This window comes from Eucyclogobius newberryi, unplaced genomic scaffold, assembly GCF_026437365.1.
Source record: "Eucyclogobius newberryi isolate DKJ021-1_F unplaced genomic scaffold, fEucNew1.0.hap1 SCAF_17, whole genome shotgun sequence".
NCBI lineage: Eukaryota > Metazoa > Chordata > Actinopteri > Gobiiformes > Gobiidae > Eucyclogobius > Eucyclogobius newberryi.
In genome coordinates this window covers 31,378,615-31,399,035 of record NW_027315801.1, presented here as the reverse complement: position 1 = coordinate 31,399,035, position 20,421 = coordinate 31,378,615, and the positions used below count along the sequence as shown (strand labels likewise).

Sequence of the window (20,421 nt, the reverse complement as noted above, 5' to 3'; positions counted from 1 at the left end):
CCTCAACATATGTGTTTGCATCAACACCCCTCAACATATGTGTTTGCATCAACACCCCTCAACATATGTGTTTGCATCAACACCCCTCAACATATGTGTTTGCATCAACACCCCTCAACATATGTGTTTGCATCAACACCCCTCAACATATGTGTTTGCATCAACACCCCTCAACATTATGTGCCCACAGTCCCACACTGTTCACATGCTAAACTTGTGCTTTCAAGTTTTTCTGCTTTCTATGTCATTGTAAACGGCATATTACATTTTCTGTTGATCCAATCGCTTTGGATGGAGGTTGAATTAAATGCTAACAGTTTTTCTCTCCTGAACAAACTTTCTAGAGTGGAGCATATTCAAATAAAAGGACTAGGTCATGGCTTTATATTTAAACTAATGATGGCGCGGTGCTGGTCAGTGCTTCGTTCCAGTTTATCGGCTATAATAATCTCTAGTAAACATATTTTTAGTTTATTTATTTTCTCTAGGACAGTAAGTCATTGACTGGCGCTCACTTAAAGTGGACAGCAGCTGCGGGAGCACTTGATTAAGATGGACTTTTACTACAGTCTGGAAATGACATTGTGGTTCAAAGGCTTACAAACGGGTGTATATTGTACACATGTGCCTGGCAGGGATTTACTTATTAAGTTTAGAGGTTAGTGTCCTTGACATGTGCTGCAAGAAGCCAACCATATAGTGAGTCATCAAAGCTAATGGGGGAAGCATGGACAATTTAGTGTGGAATGGAGAGATCTTGATCTCTGATGGTGCCCACTCAGGAGGGCTTTGTTGTCAAATAGAGCCCACCCATCCCTGCCAGCTTGATATGTGAGGCCTGATTGTGATGATACAGTCCTGTCCACCACAAGAGTTTGGTGATGAGTTGGTGAAAGCTGCCAGTGTTTTTCTGTTCTTCTCTTTATTGTGTGGCTGCTCCATCAGACAGTTATAGGAGATTTTCTTGTTAACAAACAAAACCACAAACTCCATGAAATTGCTCTCTGCTTTATAGGACATGGAAAGTGGAAAACACAAGTCATTTGCTCGGCTTTGTTTTTGATCATTTAAGTTCATGCACAAACACATGACTACTGACAGAATTACTCACAGCTCAACAACTGTTTTCTGAATCATCTTTCGGTTTATCATAATTCTGCTGATATGTGCCCATGTTGTGAGCACTCCACAACCATTATATATCATAATGTAATGTAATATGTGTGTATTTTTCAGGAAAACAGGTGGAAAGAGGGGCGATGGGCGGAGGAGTATCGCTCTGTCTGTTACTGAGACACTTGCAGACACACCTCTGATGCCTCTGACAGGACTGAGCTCATGGTTTGTGCTCGCAGGGATCAACTAGTGGCCTGGCCAACGTTTCAACACACAACAAAGCCCACACAGGTGAGAGGCTCCAAGTCACACTGGTCTTTGTCATGTACTACAGTTGGGTAATACTGTTTCTTGTATTTCTGGTGTAGGATGTCGTGGGCCAGAGGGCTCTTTACACGAAGAGTGGACGAGCGAAAAACAGCATGGGGAGAGCGCAACGGCAAGAAGCGAAAGGACAGTTCCTCCCTGTGCCATCCCCGCTACATGAGCTGTCTGCGGGATGCTGAAGACCTCGACTTGCCCAACGCAGCCTCTCAGAACTACCCCGGTGGAGCTGGAACCAGCGCGGGTAACTACAACCTGCACTGTGTGTGGCAGGAGGACCACTACCTGAAGAAGCCCAGTGCTGGCGATGTGGGTCTGAAGGCCGTGGACCTGGGCTTTGAAGATGGTGACGTGAAGGGCAGGAAGGAGGAGGAAGTGGGGGAGCGGGGCGAGGGCAGCTGTAAGGTCATGAGCGCTGCGGACTGCTGGAGGAGAATAGTTTGGGTTTTTCAATCGAAGAAGTTTAGTTCGGCCAAGCTGGAGCGATTGTACCAGCGCTACTTCTTTAGACTCAACCAGAGCTCGCTGACCATGCTGATGGGGGTGCTGGTGGTGGTGTGTGCGGTCATGCTGGTGTTCCACTGCATCAATGCCAGTCCGGACATCGCCTACATCTCCATCCTCTCCGTGGCCATGGCGCTGTTCCTGGCTCTGATGGTGGTGTGCAACCGCAATGGCTTCCACCAGGAATACATGTGGATGGTCAGTTACCTGGTGATGGGCGTGCTCATCGTGGTGCAGGTCTTCGGGGTGCTCATGGTGCAGCCTCGCAGCGCTTCGGAGGGCGTCTGGTGGACTGTCTTCTTCATCTATATCATCTACACCCTGCTGCCAGTGCGCATGAGAGCCGCGGTGCTCAGCGGAGTTGTGCTGTCGACCATCCACCTGGTCACAGCCTGGCACCGCAACCAGGAGGACAAGTTCATTTTCACACAGGTACAACGTCTTCACACAAGCTCATTAAATACATAGTCACTATTTTCTATTCAATTACAGTTATTGCACTACAGGCCTTTAGTGAAATTCAAAGGAAAGACTAGGACACAACTGATGAATTATTACATTTTCTCATAATGGTCTCCAAAGTGTTATTTAAAATGTTCCTTCTAAATCATAAATACATTCAAGCAAAAGTGTCCCTGAATTTAGAGCCTTAAATTGATATGGTGTAACATGTTTTGGCCACATTGTAGCCTTGCTAAGATCTGCGAAGATAAGGTCCGTGTTGTGTTTTCATCAACACATTGTATTTAGTTTATACAGTTAAATACACATTTGTTTGTTTTTGGGGTTTTGCACTTTGCTGTTTTTAGTTTGTTTTGAATAGTAAATGATAAACTAGATCCAGCTGCCTCAGAGGAAGCTCTCTCTCCGATTCATTTTCAGTATTCTTGGAATTAAATCAACACAGCGCAACTTTCTGGAGCCAGCAGGATTTCATAGAAATAAAAAGTTAGACTATTCTCCATTGCGATGGATAGGTTTTATGCCATACTGTAGAAAATTACAGCCAAAGGAAAAAAGCAGGAGGAGCCTCCTCCAGGCCAAGTACGATTCAGGTTTGTGGAAATGCAAGCCGCTTACAGTAAGGTGAGTAAGTAAAACATGCTTTTATTTTATTATGTTTTTTGCTAAAAACCTATGTTAGGGCTTTAAGTTCACACCAAAGCAACAAGGATTATAACTTTCTTATGGCCGTAAATATTCACGTTACACTACATATTGCTATTCTACTCCAGATCTTCCATAAACGCTCACTCAGAGCCAGAAAACTGTGGTATTAACATGCAAATGCTTATTCAGAAACAAAACAATGCTCACTTTCTCTAATTGGGACCTATACAATTGAGCACAATGTTGTTACTGTACTTGCCAGTGGAAACGCCCTACTTTCTCTCCCCATCAATATGGGGCAAACCGTGCAGTAGGCTGCTTCTTCACCACTTTTCCACATCAGAGGTGGCGTACTAAAAGTAGATGGTGCTGTAGATGTTGGCCGCCTCTCAAGTGAGGTTTTTAATGAGCTTCTGTTTTGTGCTGTGTCTTTGAGACGGTGGCACCTCTGTAGGGGTTTGTTGGAGGTCGTCTGGGTTGAGCAAAGCCTTTAGCAGCACTGTGTGGAGAAATATCATGATAATGTAGCATGGTGCCATTCAGATCCGCTATCCCCAAGACAAGGAGGCTATTGTCGTCAAATGAAAAAGGGTGGGATACTGAGATTGTGCAATGAAGTTGATTCAAAACAACATGATTAGTTCCTTGTATTGGATTCTGAGGAAAGGCATGACCAGATTTGAGAGGGTTTAGCGAAGAACAGATGGAAGCTATTGACTGCTTTGCTGTAGTATTTTGTTTATGAGAAGCAAACCTTCTAGGACAGTGGCAGAAATAGGTCACTCATGACCTTAATTAATATACAAAGTAAATAGCAGCCAAACATGTTGTTTATAACTGTTTTAGCTAAATGTTTCGAACCCAATTGTTAATAGCAAATTTCCAATAGTCAGTCTTTAATCGTGTTCGAGCCTTCAGATCATTTGTAACAAGGCAATAATATTATACAACAGAGCTTATAGGGCTTCCAGAACAAGGTAGATGAAGAATATGCAATTGTTTCGACATGGGGCAGTAACGGCTGTAAAAACGTATGCATATGAAAATAAAATACATTTAAAATTTATAGTAATATATAGTAAAACCTTAAACCCATGTCCAATCCATGCCAAAGCATTCCTATGTTTCTGACACTCAAAGTATGTGCCGTGTTCTATAATTAAATGTTTTATTTCAAATGTCAAAGCAAAGTCTGGCAACTGTTACGCAATCTCAGCCTGGCTCTTTTTCATTGTACATGTGATAACTTAGTTTGACACAATTTATCTAGTTAGAGCACATTCAACAAACATACTTCTCTGTTAGCCTGAGTGGAGTCGTGCTCTTCCTCTCAAACTTCAGTATTAAGCAACCTGACGAGTGTGGAGCCTGCACTGTGAATAAGGCAATATTGACATTGCACTGCTGGTCCACTGAGCTTTGTGCTAAGTGCCATGTCCCGGCCCAGACAGTGCCACAGCAGAGGCCGCTCTGCTGGATCTATGCACTGGGCTTCAGTTGGCTCTAGTCTAATGGACTGCTGCTCAGCCCCAGGCCCTGGACCCCAAACGTTGTATGTTCCACTTCTCTGAACAATCAATGATGGGACATGGGCCTGTGGTGTTGGACTGAGCGCTTACTTTCTCTGCTGGGCTTTGATAGAGAGACTGAGATTGAATAACATGAATTGTCCGAGGTCATCTAGTGCTTTTACTCACCTCTTACTTCAAGTTTTACACTTGAAATCACTTGCCCTTTGGATAGTATTTTTGTCAATCCAGACAGTAAAAATACATTATATGTGTGTATTCATTTTTTTTTTACTATAGATGAATTTACGATAGATGAATTAAAAGCACTTAATGTTGCTTCTCAAATGGACTTGATTATTATTTGTTCTACTGAGAGTGTGGTCACCTAAACACGGATTATTTAAATGGAGATGGATACGTTTAATGCCATACTGTGGAACGTTCTAGCAGACCCCCCCATCAGAAGAAAGGTTTAAACTTCAGAAAGTAAATGTATCATTATAATCAGCACGTTTCACGACCCCTGCACACTTACACACCAATAAGTATCTTTGCTTTAGTTTGACCTAGAAGAGTGTGGAGTCCCTTACGCCTTTATAAAGACACTTCAGCCTGACATGCAACTACTGCGAGTGAATACTGGAGCCATTGAGTCCATCACAAGCTCGTCATGACACACATAAGCCTGTGCAGCGCTCTGTGGCTCTGGGCGTCACATGGCCCGACGTCCTGATCTGGGAACGCTGCTGCCTCTTCTTCAGGGATCTCTCCATCCTCATGCCTTGTATCGTGTCCTCGATTTATTTTCTTCTTTTTTTTGTAATCTTCCCCGCGGAGATGTTCAGGCAGGATCAGAGCTCAGAAGATGCACGCCTGTTGATGGCGAGGACAATGGGGTTCTTTGTGGAGGACCTCCTCGGTGGGGGAGGGGGCAGAGGGGGTTATGACAGTGACAAGGGGACAACCATGGATAGTGTAAAATGAAGCTGGGCTGACGCATTGCTCTATAAATGCCCGTCAGTCTTTTTCCTTTCTGTGAGTCAGAGAAAATCCTCTGATGAAGTGGGCTTTTATTGGTGAGCCTCTCGTGGGGATTGTGTCCTTGATGAGCAGGCTTTAAAGTGCCTCCTCAGACCTCGGCAGAAAGATGAGCTGAAGCCAGTTGAAGGGCAGAAAATATTAGCTCTGTTCAAGACAACGGACAGTCCTGAGCTGGGGAACACGTTCACACAGGTGGTTTTAGTCTCCACGTGGCTCTTTGCAAAGTTTGGACGGCCCATAATGTATAGTAATGTGATTCGTTTACACCATACAGTCTTCAGACAGTGCTATGTGGCAATGGCAATGAACCTTTTCAGATTCTGTTTCTGCTGTGATCGCCCTGTGTATGGAATGCATACAGTTCATCTGTATGTATTATATCATATTTTTTCACTCATTTATTTGTATTCAATATTTAACTTAAACTCTCTAACTGTAAGATAATGAGCTAGCAATGTCCATAAATACAAAAGACATCCGAAAACAAACAAAAATGTGTGAATGATCCTTAAGATTGTAGAGAAAATATTTTTTGGACTAAGGAGACAAATGTTGAACGGTTTGGTTCGCGTGTGGCTCATTTTTCTCATAAAAGTGTCAAACTTGCGACGGTTCTGTGCTGCCCAGAGGCTGCTTTAATGCATCACGGCCTTTTAGTAGTAGTACTTTTTAGTTTATCTCATATAATGTCTGTTTACCAGCTGAAGCTTTTCTGGAAGATGTTTATTTCCTGCTGTTTGGCTGATAACCAGTGTCTTTAGCTATTCATGTTAGCCTGACCTTGTCATTGAGCAGATGTTTTGAGGATAATTTATCTTTTTTTAATAGATTTTTTTTTTAACTTGTAATTGAGTATAATAGGTTATGTATTAGCCATGTAATTGTAATTAGTTATTGAGTATATCCCAAGTCTCAATCATCCCAAGCCACGGTCGTCTCACCACTGTCTGTACTTCGTTCTAAACCTACAAACCTGCTCTGATTGGCCAGAGCTGTGAGAATAGGCAGATTACAGTTTAAAACTTAATTTTGAACTGTTATGATTTGTACCAAAGATTTATCCAAAATGATGTATGTATAAAACTGTATTAATAGTAGTTTCTAGTTGTAGTTACTATTTTTTTCATGCATACTTTTTACTTTTACTTGAGTAAAATGTACTACAACACATTTTTCAGTACTCTTTGCACCACTGGATAACAGTTTTAGAAATGTACCCTATTGATTATTCGTTCAAAATAGTTAGTGCACAGTATGAAAGCTAAAGGGCAAAGATGAATAGATTACTGAATAAAATGCCTCTTTATCTTGGTGTATCTTTGGCTCTGTCATCTGAGGTATGATTCTACCTCACATTACTGAAACTATGGCTGCAAGTCAAACTTGTTCAGCACAAATCGTCACATGTTCCACATAGACTCAGGCTGTTTGTGTGAGAGACCACCTGCCCTCCACACTTCTGCTATATATGTTTCTATGCTCAACAGCTGCGTGCTTGTCTAAGGCATTATAAGATTTACCAAACTATTGTTTTGTTTCTAAAAATGCCTTGCCATCCGGTGTCCTAGATATTGAAGAGAGATTAACAAACTCTACAAGATGTGTTTTTATGTGGCACAGTATATTTGGGTATAAGCAAATGACGTGGAGTCCTTGAGAGTGGAGCTGCCGGCTGCAGCGTTTGTCGTGCCTCTCAGAGAAATGTACATCTGTGCGTTTGGAGCTAGAGGAAAAAACAGTTCTCTAGACAAACCAACTGTTATGGGGTCAACAGTTGTGGGACTATGGGAACATATGCACTGTCCTTTGCAAAACTAAAGCTACCAATCAATGAATCGACACGATCACAATCAAAGCATGTATAATGAATTTAGTCTGGAACATTGGTCTTACATAACAAACCCCTATCGGCCATCGCACAGTACAGTTCAGCCTACGGGCCTCTGCTGATGTGTTCTTCAGGAGCACTGTCACCCATGTACAGTCCAATATACACATCCAAGTGCAAATATGCATCAGTCTCTATTTGATCCCATTAGTAATCATTTCATAACTGTTTTATAATAACCAAATTATAGATAAAAAAGATGATAAGCTTTTCTGCGTTTTCCATTTTGTTGTTTTTATGAGGGTGGAAAGCTGTTTAATTGTGAGCCATATTAGTAGTAGAATTGTAAAGCATTGTGACGTTTACGATAATTCAGCACTAATTGGGTAATATATGATTAATGTCAGCTTCTTGTGACAAATTAAATTGTTGCCTTTTGAACTTTTCCTTGTTTACATTTGCTCTCCCATAAAAAAAAAAAAAATGTGTTTAAGCTGAGGAGAGCTGTGCTTGTGGCTACTATCAAATGGTGAGAACATCTTCTGGTACTGTCTAGGCCTAAACAAAGCAGCTCAAATAATAGATCCGCTTTAGTTGTAACTCCACCCCCTGAGAGTGAAGGAGAGCTTGTGACTCATTCACTTATTGTATTACCACCAGAGGCAATGATACAAACCTGGATAATTCCCACTGCCAACAACTGTGGTGAGGGCAATTTGGCCCAGTGATAAGAAAAATATTGCTCTTAAATTACAGCCACTGATAAGGAAATAATGGCATGAGTATTTATAGCTGTTGGGAAGTGAGGGCTTCTAATAACAGTGCCCGGTCTACCAGCAACTAAAAGTAAACCGAGGGATGGACTGTCATGGCACAGAGCCAGGAAATATATCTCTGAAGTCAATTGGTAATGTTAAATGTTGAACTATGTTTTGCAAGTCCCAGAGCGTTGAGTGGTGTTCACTTCAGTGCGGTGCTAAGCGTGTGGTTGTGTCACACAAAGTGACCGTTCAGCCGGCTCTTCATGTTACAATCATGTTCAGCTGGAATCAACCTGCATTATGTCAACAAGAGGATCTGTTCTACACGCTTCACTTTCTACCACTGAAACCAAAACCACTCCAAACTGTTTATACATCACCAATTGGTGCTGGCCAATACTACAAAAAAATAAATAGATTGATCAGGATTTATTACTTTAATTAAATTTTATTACGACTCAATAAGCAATTCCCATGGATAGAATGCAGACTTTTGATTACACTTTCACACGCTAAAAATGGACAAAAAAAAACCAAGAACATTTTCTTCCAATGTCCCCGGGAACAGAGAACTTTAACCTTAACCTTAAACATGAGTCATGGTCTGGTGGTACGTCCCATGTAGGGGCTTGTTGATGGTCCCTCCAGCACCTCATCCTCTGTTCCCCATTGTCTGAGACATTCACTGAGCACGTCATCTGTAGGAGCCTTGATGTATCTGGATAGTGGCTCTCACTAGTCCACAGCCTCCTTCCTTACGGCTAGAGTACAGTCTCAGGCGCTGGATTTGGAATAGAACCCTCCATGCATGGTGAAGAGTTCAGTTTTAATGTTGGATCGCACCCACGGAACAATACATTTTATTGGCTCGAGCCATTCCATGGAATGGAATGCGACGAGACATTGTTCTTGCCAGGTTTCTTATTATTATAGTTCTGCATGGTAAAATTTTGCCACAACTCTGGCATTTTTGACCCCCTGAACATTGATGAATGTCACACATGGGGTCATAGGTCACACATGGGGTCATAGGTCACACATGGAACATAGACGCGATCGGCTCGGCCCGAACTCCAATAAAATGGATGTTGTGAGAACGCCCGTCACAACAGTGCCGACTAGTTCAAAAAAGAAAAAACATGAAACGCTTAATCTTTGGCCTAGGCACATGAGACTTGGGACAGTGATAGACTTCCTATAAGTGATCTGTTCTTCTGTATCTACCTCTGTATCTACCTGCGTTGCACCAATGAAATTTCCCCATGTGGGACAATAAAGGAATATCTTATCTTATCTTATCTTATCTTATCTTATAGAGCTACCTTTGACCTCTGACCTTTGACGAGTTAAACGCACCTGGCAGCATCGCTCTATGATAAACAGGAAGTCAGCCATGTCGAAACAACGTGGCAACGCCACGTTTGACTTTTTTCTTTCAAAATCGTACTTGTCCTAAGTTTTTTTTGTCCGATCGAGCTCAAAACAACACCTTTTGCATCTAAAGACACTGAAATTTAATAAATATTCAAAAGAATGTTGATATTCTTTACGGTCTCCGCGTAACACGCCCTCAAAAAAGGCTTAATTTCACGCCTAATGTAATTGATCTACGGAGCTCATATTTCACTCACTAATGCGTTTTTATGGACTGATTGGAAATAATTAATACCCATGTAATAAATTTACTCTATAGCGCCCCCTACCCATTGTGTGAAAAACTCAACATTGTCTGATTTGTTTGAAACTCATGGATTATATTCTCCTTGAGACTATGTCGGTGTAATCCCTCATTCGTCCAGGCGTGTTCCATAGTAGAAAAAGCTTCAGTTGTAGTCATCTGGACTCAGTTTGAAAAAATAGACGTTTCGACTCTCATCCAAGAGTCATTGTCAATAACAGAATTTAGGTCGAGAACTCCGATATTAATACTGTTCTGTGGTAAGACCCGCCCATTGGGAGGAGCCTTCCTGAAGTAGAAAGAGTTGTTTGTTTCAACAGAAACTCCCCCTTGTATCTACCGAGCTAGCCTATTCAGAATCTTAATGGGCTATTAGAAACCTCTTTGTCTTTGTGAGACCCTGGCTCAACCACCCTGAGTACCTGATTAGCATCTGAATGTCCTTTACCTTTCCAGGGGTTCAGAATCCCATTATAAATAACAGGAAGATGAAACCTAAGCCCTCCATTTCTGTTTAAAGAAGGTCTTTCTTTTTTAACAAAAATAGCTTCCTTGACTCCTCTTTCAAACCATCTTTTCTCCCTGCTTAAAACCTTCACCTCACCGTCTTCAAACGAGTGATTAGAGGCTTCAAGATGGAGATGCACGGCGCTCTGAGGTCCTGAACTAGTATTTCTTCTGTGCTGATAAAGCCTCTTGTGTAGAGGCTGTTTCGTCTCACCTATGTAACGTTCTTTACAACTTCAATCCAATGCAACTACAACTTCGATCCAATGCAGTGAAGAAAGTTGTAAAGAACGGTACATAGGTGAGACGAAACAGCCTCTCTCAGTATCGGGGCAATCGCAATCAAAAGGCGGTCGCGCGGGTGGCGAGAGTTTAATTTTTTTTTAATGTTCATGTCACGTCCAGCTTGTTCTTATTTTCAAAAAATGATGTCACATACAAAAACAAGTGCCCTAGTCCCATGATGTCACTTTGCTCACTCAGCGGAGAGTTTCAGTCTGTGCTGGATCCAGCCACATTTACTTGGTTTTATAACTTTATGTATTTGTATTACTTTCACTACAGTCCCCACGCATGAAGATTTAAAACAGCTTTATAGTACCAGAAAACAAACATTCCAAATTGCTCATGTAGATGATCTTAGTTAATGAAGGTTGAACGTGCTCATTGGTAACAGGGAGAACATATTTACAAGAAAAAAGAGAAGCCAAGACGCACTTCATGTGATAAAAGTTTAAAAAGTCTTTAATTTTCATTAATTTAAAAAGCATGTTCTGATTTCTTTCCCACACCTAGTAACTAATGGCAAATGATTAACAATTTTGTTCAGCTTTATAGTAGTATGTGTGTCTATGATAGTTGAATAAACCTGTAAATATGTTTCCTGTCTTTGTTAATTTGCTTTTTAACTGATGATCTTAACCAGACATTGAATTGGAACAGAGCGATTCCACATGTCATTCAAGTCTGTAAAACGGTCCTTCCTTATGATAATGGTTTGTCCTTTAAAGTCTATGATGACTAAACTCCATGTTGCTGGATGAGAGTTCAGCCCCAAGTCTCTCTTCACCTGTTGTTTCCTGAGTCAAAAAGAGCCATTGTGGAACAACTGAAGTGCTTTTATCCATTTGCCTGTTTAGAGTATGACCTGGTTCCTGGTATGGATATGTATACGCTGCAGTAAACATTAACATGGAGGAAAGCTGCAGAAGACAGGCTGTGGTGGGAGAGGAATATCTCAAATTGTGGGAAAATCAGATGATACTTTTGCAATTGCACTAAATTGTGCCTGAAGTTTCAAGTATTGCACAAAAGGACGTTGAATTAACCAGAAAAGTGCATTTATCCTTTTTGGAACGTGACACTGTAAGTCTCTTTTCTTTTACTCTTTATCTGATTTTCTTTTTTAATAGTTTTTTTCCAGATGGTAAACTAAATCCTCAATATTGAAATTGTCCTATAAACAAAACAGCTATTACACTTGCTCATTGTTGTCATTTCTACCTGTGCACTCCACAAACTGCACAAGTTTGACCTGTAAACACAATACGACATTTACAGAAAAGAACATATCCTGCCCCTCGAATAACTACAAACTCAAATTGACCTTCATTTGAAGCCTGGCGCAATTCCCTCGCAGCATTCCTCTCTTAATAAACGCACCACATTTATCCTTGTCACAGAAAATATATGGCTGTGGCTTATAGCATGTTGGTCTTAAAAGGAGAACGAGGCTGCTGCAGTTCAATTGGGAATTCTTACATGATTACGATACAGTTACACAACTCATGCCATGAAGTAAGAGAGTAAACTTGTCATTTCACTCTATGGGAATTTAGCTAATTGATATAATCTATTACATACGAGGGCAGCACAATATTGGAAATTATTGCGAGATGCCTGTAAAGTATTTTAATATCAATATAATTGCAATAATTGAATAGTTGTGATAGTCCAGCATGACAAAGAAAAAACAAGGCTACTGTAACCTGAAAATTATGAATACAATCTGACCTTTTCAATGTTTTCATTTAAAAAAAATAGTCTATTTAATTAAAAGTATACAGTCAGATTGAGAACCTCAGTGCTTCTGCAATTGCAGCAGCCAATATTGCGATATTGATACTTGTGCGGTGTATTGTGCTGCCCTGTTACATGTAAAAACAGTTATGTTTTTGTTGTGAATGGAGAATGGGCATAAGGGGGTGTGGCCTGTTCGGCCCTCCGAGCTCAGGACCGTTTGACAAACAATGGCCCCGGCCTAATGGACAACAGCCATACTATTGACAGACATTAGCCCATGTTTTAACCATGGATGTATTGCGTAACACCAGGACAACGACACCAGTGTGATAAAGGAACGCTAATTGAAATGGCTTTGTCCAATGCTCTGGCTCACAGAATCTATGCACTGATGCATATGAATCCCATTATAACTAAATACATTATTATTTAGATAAATTTGAATATGAACTATAATCCAGAAGTGGGGCTCTATGGATATCTCACAATTTGATTACAATTAAGGAGGGCTGTCTAATTAATACAATTTAAATTTGACTGAGATGGTTCTGAATTGTCATTGCTCAGCTTGTGCATTTCGACTGGTCAGTGGCCACATCTGTCAGTAAAAGCATGTGGTTTGGAGTTGGCTGTTTTGAGAGGAATAAATGGGACCATTGATTAAAAGACTCCTGTTTATGTTCAGGAAATGAATAAATAAAATGTAATTGAAATTTTGTTATCAATCATTATTATTATTTTAATTATTTGGTCGGGTCAGTGCATGTTAATGAACACGTATGATCCACATGCTAAACATGCCAGATATGAGCCAGATAGGAGCCAGATAGGAGCCATGGACTCATTTCCATCCATTGTCCCACACTCGCTCTCACCAGTGTACTGGACAAAGGCATGGTGGGTCTTGCCCAAGGACACAATGGCAGTCTGCTCTACCCCCCCCCCCTGTGGCACAGTTATTCCAGTGAAGATTATGATGGAAAAACCTATTAATTACAATATAACAACTCCTGGTATTCATTTGAATTATAAGAATTATCGCTTAATTTTATCTTTTTAAACATGAATTAAAAGGGTTTTTTTAAGAACATAACAATGCAAACTTTTCAAAATTCACATTTAACATTTACAAATGAAAAATAAAATGAAAAATAAATATCTTCCTCCAAAGTCTGAACTCTGAACGGACCATAAAGAGATGGACCATAATTATTAGATTAGAAATTACACATGATAATATGACATGTATCTCATTGATGTAGAAAGTTAATTGTAGACTTAATACTTTTACTTAATACATTTATCGATGCTCTGTAATCCCAACTGAAGCAGGGAAGAAGTGAATTAATGTCAACTTTTTATTCACAGGGAGCAGTTTACGTGACTCTTAAATTCAATATTTATGGGCTTCTGTTTTATCATTACATTTCCTGAAAGTGATATCTTGTAGAGGAAATGTCTGCCTTTGCCAGAAAGTCACCTTATTAGATTCCTTTAAAGGTTTGACAGAGAATCAACAAACAAGAATCCAACGTCTGAAAATGCAGACTATTGCTATTTCATTCAGCTACATATTTGTTTTAGTTAACATTTCCCTTTCGGTTTCTCCATTTGAGAAAAGCCCTACAATTTAAACATTTTGATTAAATTGATGCCAGTCTTTGGCCACAACATTTAAATTACTAACTATGAACAGCTACAATTTGCTGAGCGTCTACGGTCCACCTCTGCCTTACTACTGTCTGAACTAAGCCTAAATCTGTGCACGTGCTCAAAAATGCATGCACACGAGTAAAATGTGCCAAAGAGTTTGTGAAAGGTAATAAACAACATGATTTATGGCCATGGTTAATGGTTTTTACATGCAATTTGGCACTTAGAGCATAAGCACACTCCTCTTTAGTTCATTTTAGTTCATTTTAGTTAATTTTTTAACTGTTGACGAAGATATCTTATATAGTTTCAAGCCTCAATAATTCATTTGTATTTCTTAAGCTAATCATTGTATAGTGTTCTGAATACTGTACATGTTTGTAGTTTACCGTTAATAGCAAGTTTCTGTACAATTGAGTTCAGGGATTTGCGAGCCGTTCAATAAAACAGTTTGAGTTTGTTTCAGAGTGATCTGGATGGATTTACAGTGCGTTTGTACAGCATTATCAGTCTTTATTCATTTAGACTCTGTTTTGTCTGACTGATGTAGAGCGTTCACAGAGCTCAACACAATCCACTCCAGCATGTTCTCAAAGATTACTTTCTGGCCTTACTGGTCGCTTGAGACCAATTTTGGTTTTTGGGCTCTATCCACAATGAAACGGCAGCTCCCATTCCAAGTGGCAGGGGCCCAAGATGGCACCACAAGGCCGCCCCCTGTCCACTTCACTCAGAAACATTTATCTTTATAAGGAATAGCAGTGTTCTTGTGACAGTCATTTTGCATCATGGTGTGTTCTATTTTTACTGTTGCCTGACCACATGTTATCATTGCAGTGTGTATTGACGTTACTCCCCCTAAGTCATTTTGAAAGCTCCTGCAGATGCCTGTCATGAGCAGAGAGAAGCCCCAAAGTCAAGCGTGTGGTCCCCCATGTGTTGACCCTTTGGCCGTTCAAAGTTTAAACTTGTATCTTAAATGCAGCTCATGGATTGGGGCGAAGCTTGTCATACCTCTGGTTGTAAGTCTTACATAATAGTCCCAGTCTGTCTTTTCAACAATGGCTGTATTTCAGTGAACTGTATCTTTGTGCCACCATTTCACTATTGTGTCACGCAAAGAAATGTTCGGATAGATTTGATAATAGATTCATTGTCAATCAATGACTTTGGTTACGTACATAAAATTGTGAACAATAAACCCTCAATAACCGTTGTTTTTTGTTTTTTCAAATGTTTTTGAATGGTGTTTAACTGCCGCTGTACTTTTATTCAATGTTTGCCATTGGATTATATATATTTCTATCCATATAAATCTTGTGAATCTGAGTGATTATGAAAGGGAGAAAAACAGGCTAAAATTTAGACATGGCCCCCCAGACGTTTTAATCCACAAAACTTTCTAATTTATATTTATTATTTTCCGATAGATATATCATGTTTTTATCACTAGAACTCTGAGTCCAACAATCATTTGGAGCAGCCGCCCCTCTGCTGCTGCAGAGGGCTGAGAAGTGCCAACGTGTATTGTGCACTAAACTAGACTTGAGCTGAGGTCTGAGCGGAAAAACATATGTTTTGGGAAACGCGTGGAAGAAAGAAAGGCGACGGTTTTGTTGACGTTACAGCTGTGCTAAAAGCGACGCTAATGTGGAGCTAACAACAAGAAAACAAACTTGTGTGACGACAGCTCTGTGAGGAAAACATCCAAACCAGTGCAAACCTGGACACATCAAGAGCCACAAACACAATGTACTCATTTGTTTCACTATAATAATTATCATTAATATTATTATAATAATTTATTATAATTATGTATTATGGTAATTATTGTAAAACATATGACCACTATTACTATTATTACTAGGCCCGAGCGCCACAAGCTGGCGAGAGGCCTATTAATCTCGTAAGGCCGTGCGAAGCACGGCTGCGAAAGTGCGCATGTAGTGCGCACGAAATCGAGCGCGAAGCGCTCGCCCACTTCCAAACACTCACTAACGCACTCCTTCACTCATGCACGCCCCGTGCATACTAATTAGTAGTAGGAAAATGGAACATTACCGTTGTAAACGGGCGAAGCCCGTGCAAAAGTGCGCACTAAACGAGCACTTTACATTGGCCTTACATTACCCATATAAAGTACTCATTTGCGCTAAGTAGCTCACGAATACGTTCCCCATCTCTTGCATGTTCCGTGCATATAAGCTTGTAATGCAAAAATTGAACATTATTACTGTATAGAGGGCCAAAAACACAAAGTGGGCGGAGCCCACTCAAAATTAACGAAAGTACCCGTCAGTGACCAGGGACCCACACCATAAGGTAGGAAAGCGCGAGCGCTTTCCGAAAATGTATACTTTATGATATTTGAAAAATGGGAAACATTGATTTCGCATCGGAATATTATTCTTTCTTCTTCTTCTTCTTCTTCTTCTTCTTCTTCTTCTTCTTCTTCTTCTTCTTCTTCTTCTTCTTCTTCTTCTTCTTCTTCTTCTTCTTCTTCTTCTTCTTCTTCTTCTTCTTCTTCTTCTTCTTCTTCTTCTTCTTCTTCTTCTTCTTCTTCTTCTTCTTCTTCTTCTTCTTCTTCTTCTTCCAACCCCCCTATTTTTCACCCAGTGAACATTGACGAAAAGCCACAAAAATTAGCATACCTCTAAAAATCGTGCCTCTCTACATTCTGGCTATTTCCTTTTTCTAAAATTAAAAAAATTGGCGCGTCAGCGCCCCCAAATGTACCAAAAATGCACTGAGAGATGGGAAATGACCCAAAAAAAATCTGATCGTAGAATCATGAAATTTGGCGCAGAGGTAGATGGTGACAAGAGAAGTAAAAAATATTATTACGGCAACGCCGTCCGCCCAACCAAATGTCGGCCATATTGCTTCAAAAATGGCTAAACATGACTTCGGAGTTTTTCCAAACGTCGTACTTTTACGAACTCCTCCCAGGGCGTTGGCCCTAAAAAGCTGAAATTTGGTGAAAATGCTACTGAGGAGTGGGACATCAAAAGTTATCCAAATTACATTGATACCTCTCACGGTCTCTGTGCGGCAAAGCCGCAAACTGTAGCAAGAATTTCAGAAATCTCCCAAATTTAACATTTCTGCCGTTTGCGCAGATAAAGTCCGAATTGCGTCAAATTAGAATCAGTTGTTAAACTCTTTGCCCTAAACCTACTTGAAGTGAAATAAATTAATTTGGAGCCACAGCGCCCTCTACAGATTTTATATGGAGGTTAAATATTTAGTTTTGCGAAATTATATGAAATTTGACACACAACTCAATTTTGGCATCCCCATCAAAAAAGTCAATGAGGTCCATGTCATAATTGTTATGGTTTTGCCGTAACGATGACCGAAACCTTCCATGTTATTCCAATGGGGAAATTGCCAGAACATGTTTACACTTTAGACTTTCACGAACTCCTCTTAGGGCGTTAGACATATTAACCTGAAATTTGGTGAGACTCAGGGGTGGACCGTCAAAAGTTATCCACATTTTTATTCTAAGAGTCACGGTGTCTGTGCGGCAAAGCCGCACATTTTGCCAAGAATTCAAAATAAAATTGCTTTTTGATGGTAAAACAAAGGGGAGAAGAGCGTAATAAAAGGACAATTGGGGCGCGATAGCGCCCCCTCCTCTTGCGGCGTGGCGGCGGCGTGGCGAGGGCCGATCATTGCCGCTTGCGGCTATATTTATTATTATTATAGTAATAATAATAATATGATTAATATTAATATGATTAATATTAATCCATGTATGTTGCATTGAGTCATATGCTTTCTTGTAATCAGTCCAGGCAGTACACAGATTAGTGTGTCGGGTTCTGTTGTCTTGAGCGACATGAACAGAGTAACATCAAAATAAATGTTTGAACTAAAACTGGGCTTTTACCAACCTCTGTTTTACCAAGAACTATAAGAATTACCATGTTGACTGATACATTTGTTATCGACACCTCCATTTACATATTTATCGTTAATAATGTCCAGCAAATGCCTTCTTGTTGCTGCTACACTTCTTACATTTTCTTTGCCAAAACATATTTAGATATTATTAAGGGAAAAATAGGTCTTCTGCTTGAATCCCAGGCCCATATCTGCTCAAATCCTTCCCTCATTTGTTATCCACATCTGTCTTATTTTGTAAAGCACCTTGCCGTGAGCCTCACCTTATAAGCTAATGTTTGGACTTCTTTTAACTTCACCGCCAAGAGCTTTCTTCCAAAATAGACGCAGAGTGAGAATCGCAAGAGAAATAATACTTACTGCTGTGTTTTGAGTCTGCATGTGTTGTGAGCTTGGGAGTGCCGGTGCGGAGTGGGGCGAGCTCACTGCTGGATTGCGGGGCCTGGGTGATATAAGTGCATCAACAGACACAACATGCTCAGGATCAAACAGCCGCTAGTCCTGATGGAGTCACCCCCACAGCTTTCACACTTCAAGATTTATTTAAAAGCCTCTCTGAATGCCTTGCTCTAATCTGCAGCCCGAGTGGTGACTAAGCGTCAGCAAAAGTTGGCATTAACACAAGCTTTGTTCCTCATGTATTGCACTGCACTTATACCCAGCTACTTTCATATGGAGACATCACTCAGGAGCTGAGTCACCAATACTTCTCATTGGGCACGGAGGAGGGTGTGTGAATAAATTTGAATTTTTATTTTAGTACTAAACAAGCGCTGGTCTTAACCTGGCCTACACACACAGATGATATACATAGTTTTGTTTGCACTTGGCTCTACACTGGCTTTGCTTCTGTTGGTTCACTAAACAGAATGAGTGGTGTGTATACAAAAGTCAAGGGTGCTATTTATTCAATTTATTTTTTTAAAGGGTGGAAAGTAGCTTATTACAAATACAAATTCTATTTTTAATTGATAGATATTTTGGGTGAGAGTGCACTCTTGCCTCCCAAGAAGGAGATCATGGGTTCGATTCCCGGACCAGACCAACATCACATGATCTCTCTGGATGGAGTCTGCATGTTCTCCCCGTGTTACCGTGGGTTCTCTCCGGGTTCTCCGGCTCCTCCCACCGTCCAAACACTTGCATGTGTTAGTAAAATTGGCAACTCCAAATTGGCCCTAGTGAATGAATGTGAGAGTGAATGTTTGTCTGTAATGTCTATGTCTCTGTGTTGGCCCTGCGACGAGTTGGCCACTGTCCAGGGTGTACCCCGCCTAAGGCCCAAAGTCACTGGGATAGGCTCCAGTCACCCACGACCCCGAAAGGGAACAAGCCGTAGAAAATGAATGAATGAATGAATATTTTGGGTGATTGTACCTTTTGAGTAGATTATAACCATGTAATAATAATTTAATATAATTGTAGCATGTAATGTTACTTTATTACATTATCGTTACTGAGTACTGTATAAGTCCCAATTGTCCTTAAGCACTGCAAAAGTTTCATTTCTTGGCTTGTTTGGCTGTTTTGTCCAATCAGCTTCAAATATTCGGTATGACATTTCACCTTTTCAGCTAGAGCCTCTCCAGATTGACTCATGTAGAACTCATTTCAGAAGGCTAATTATGTACCATTTTAGCCATGTAGCCATTTTACTTCAGTATACATTTTCAGTACTTTTTCTACCACTGCCAAAAGCACAGTTTAGGCAAAGCGCTCATTAATCCTGTCGTCTTGATTGGATTAGGGTGATGTTACCTGTGTTGAACAATCGGCTGAACGCAGAGGAATACTTTTCTCAGAGTCTCTGTCCTGGGAACTGCAGGTGGTCCTGTGTCTCAGACTGGGAACTTAACGAAGTTACTGGTTCTCGTTGTTGGCAGCCATCTGTTTGACTTTTATGTGTGATCAGGTTTTTGTTGCGAGACCCTCCACTGCATCTCCTCTGGTGGTCCAATAAGCACAGTTTTATCAGCACTATGGCCTGTGTGGAGGACGGTGGGCTGGCCAGAGTCTACTGAAGTCATGTGTAGCGCACGAGTGAGAACATTTCTCTAGGTTCTTCCTGCTGATATTCAATAGAGGGGTGATGATGTGGTGTCTCACACCTCTTGACAGCTTTGATCTGAATCCTGTTTGATCTGTTATTCTGTATCATCCAGTGTCAAGGAGTTCAGCCGAATGAGCGCCTGTCTTCAGGGCCAGAGCCTCTGAATGTAAACGCACTTGGTTGTTGTGATGCCGACTTGCTGACTCCCATTGGTATTTGCCCAGTACATCAAAGGTGTGTTTGCTTTTCAACCTATTAACTGTGAATAGTTTTAATTTCACAATTGCTTCAGAATGTGTTTGCCTGTATGTTGATAGTCGTACTTAATGCCCATTGAATAGGCTCTGCAGTAGTATTTTCCTATGGCAAACCAGTGTTAATAGTGTTTTGTTTCAGGTCCAGGTTGT

General features: G+C 40.6%; 1 protein-coding gene across 1 annotated transcript in view; it reads left to right on the top strand.

Moving 5' to 3' along the window:
• The window catches only part of adcy6b (adenylate cyclase 6b), a 42,871-nt gene that overhangs the window by 1,175 nt on the left and 21,275 nt on the right, over nt 1-20,421 (top strand). Inside the window, exons 2-3 of the mRNA XM_072450013.1 lie at nt 1,237-1,407; nt 1,485-2,376. Of these exons, the coding sequence (XP_072306114.1) occupies nt 1,486-2,376 (891 nt within the window). The 5' untranslated portion in view covers nt 1,237-1,407; nt 1,485. The remainder of the gene's footprint in view (nt 1-1,236; nt 1,408-1,484; nt 2,377-20,421) is intronic.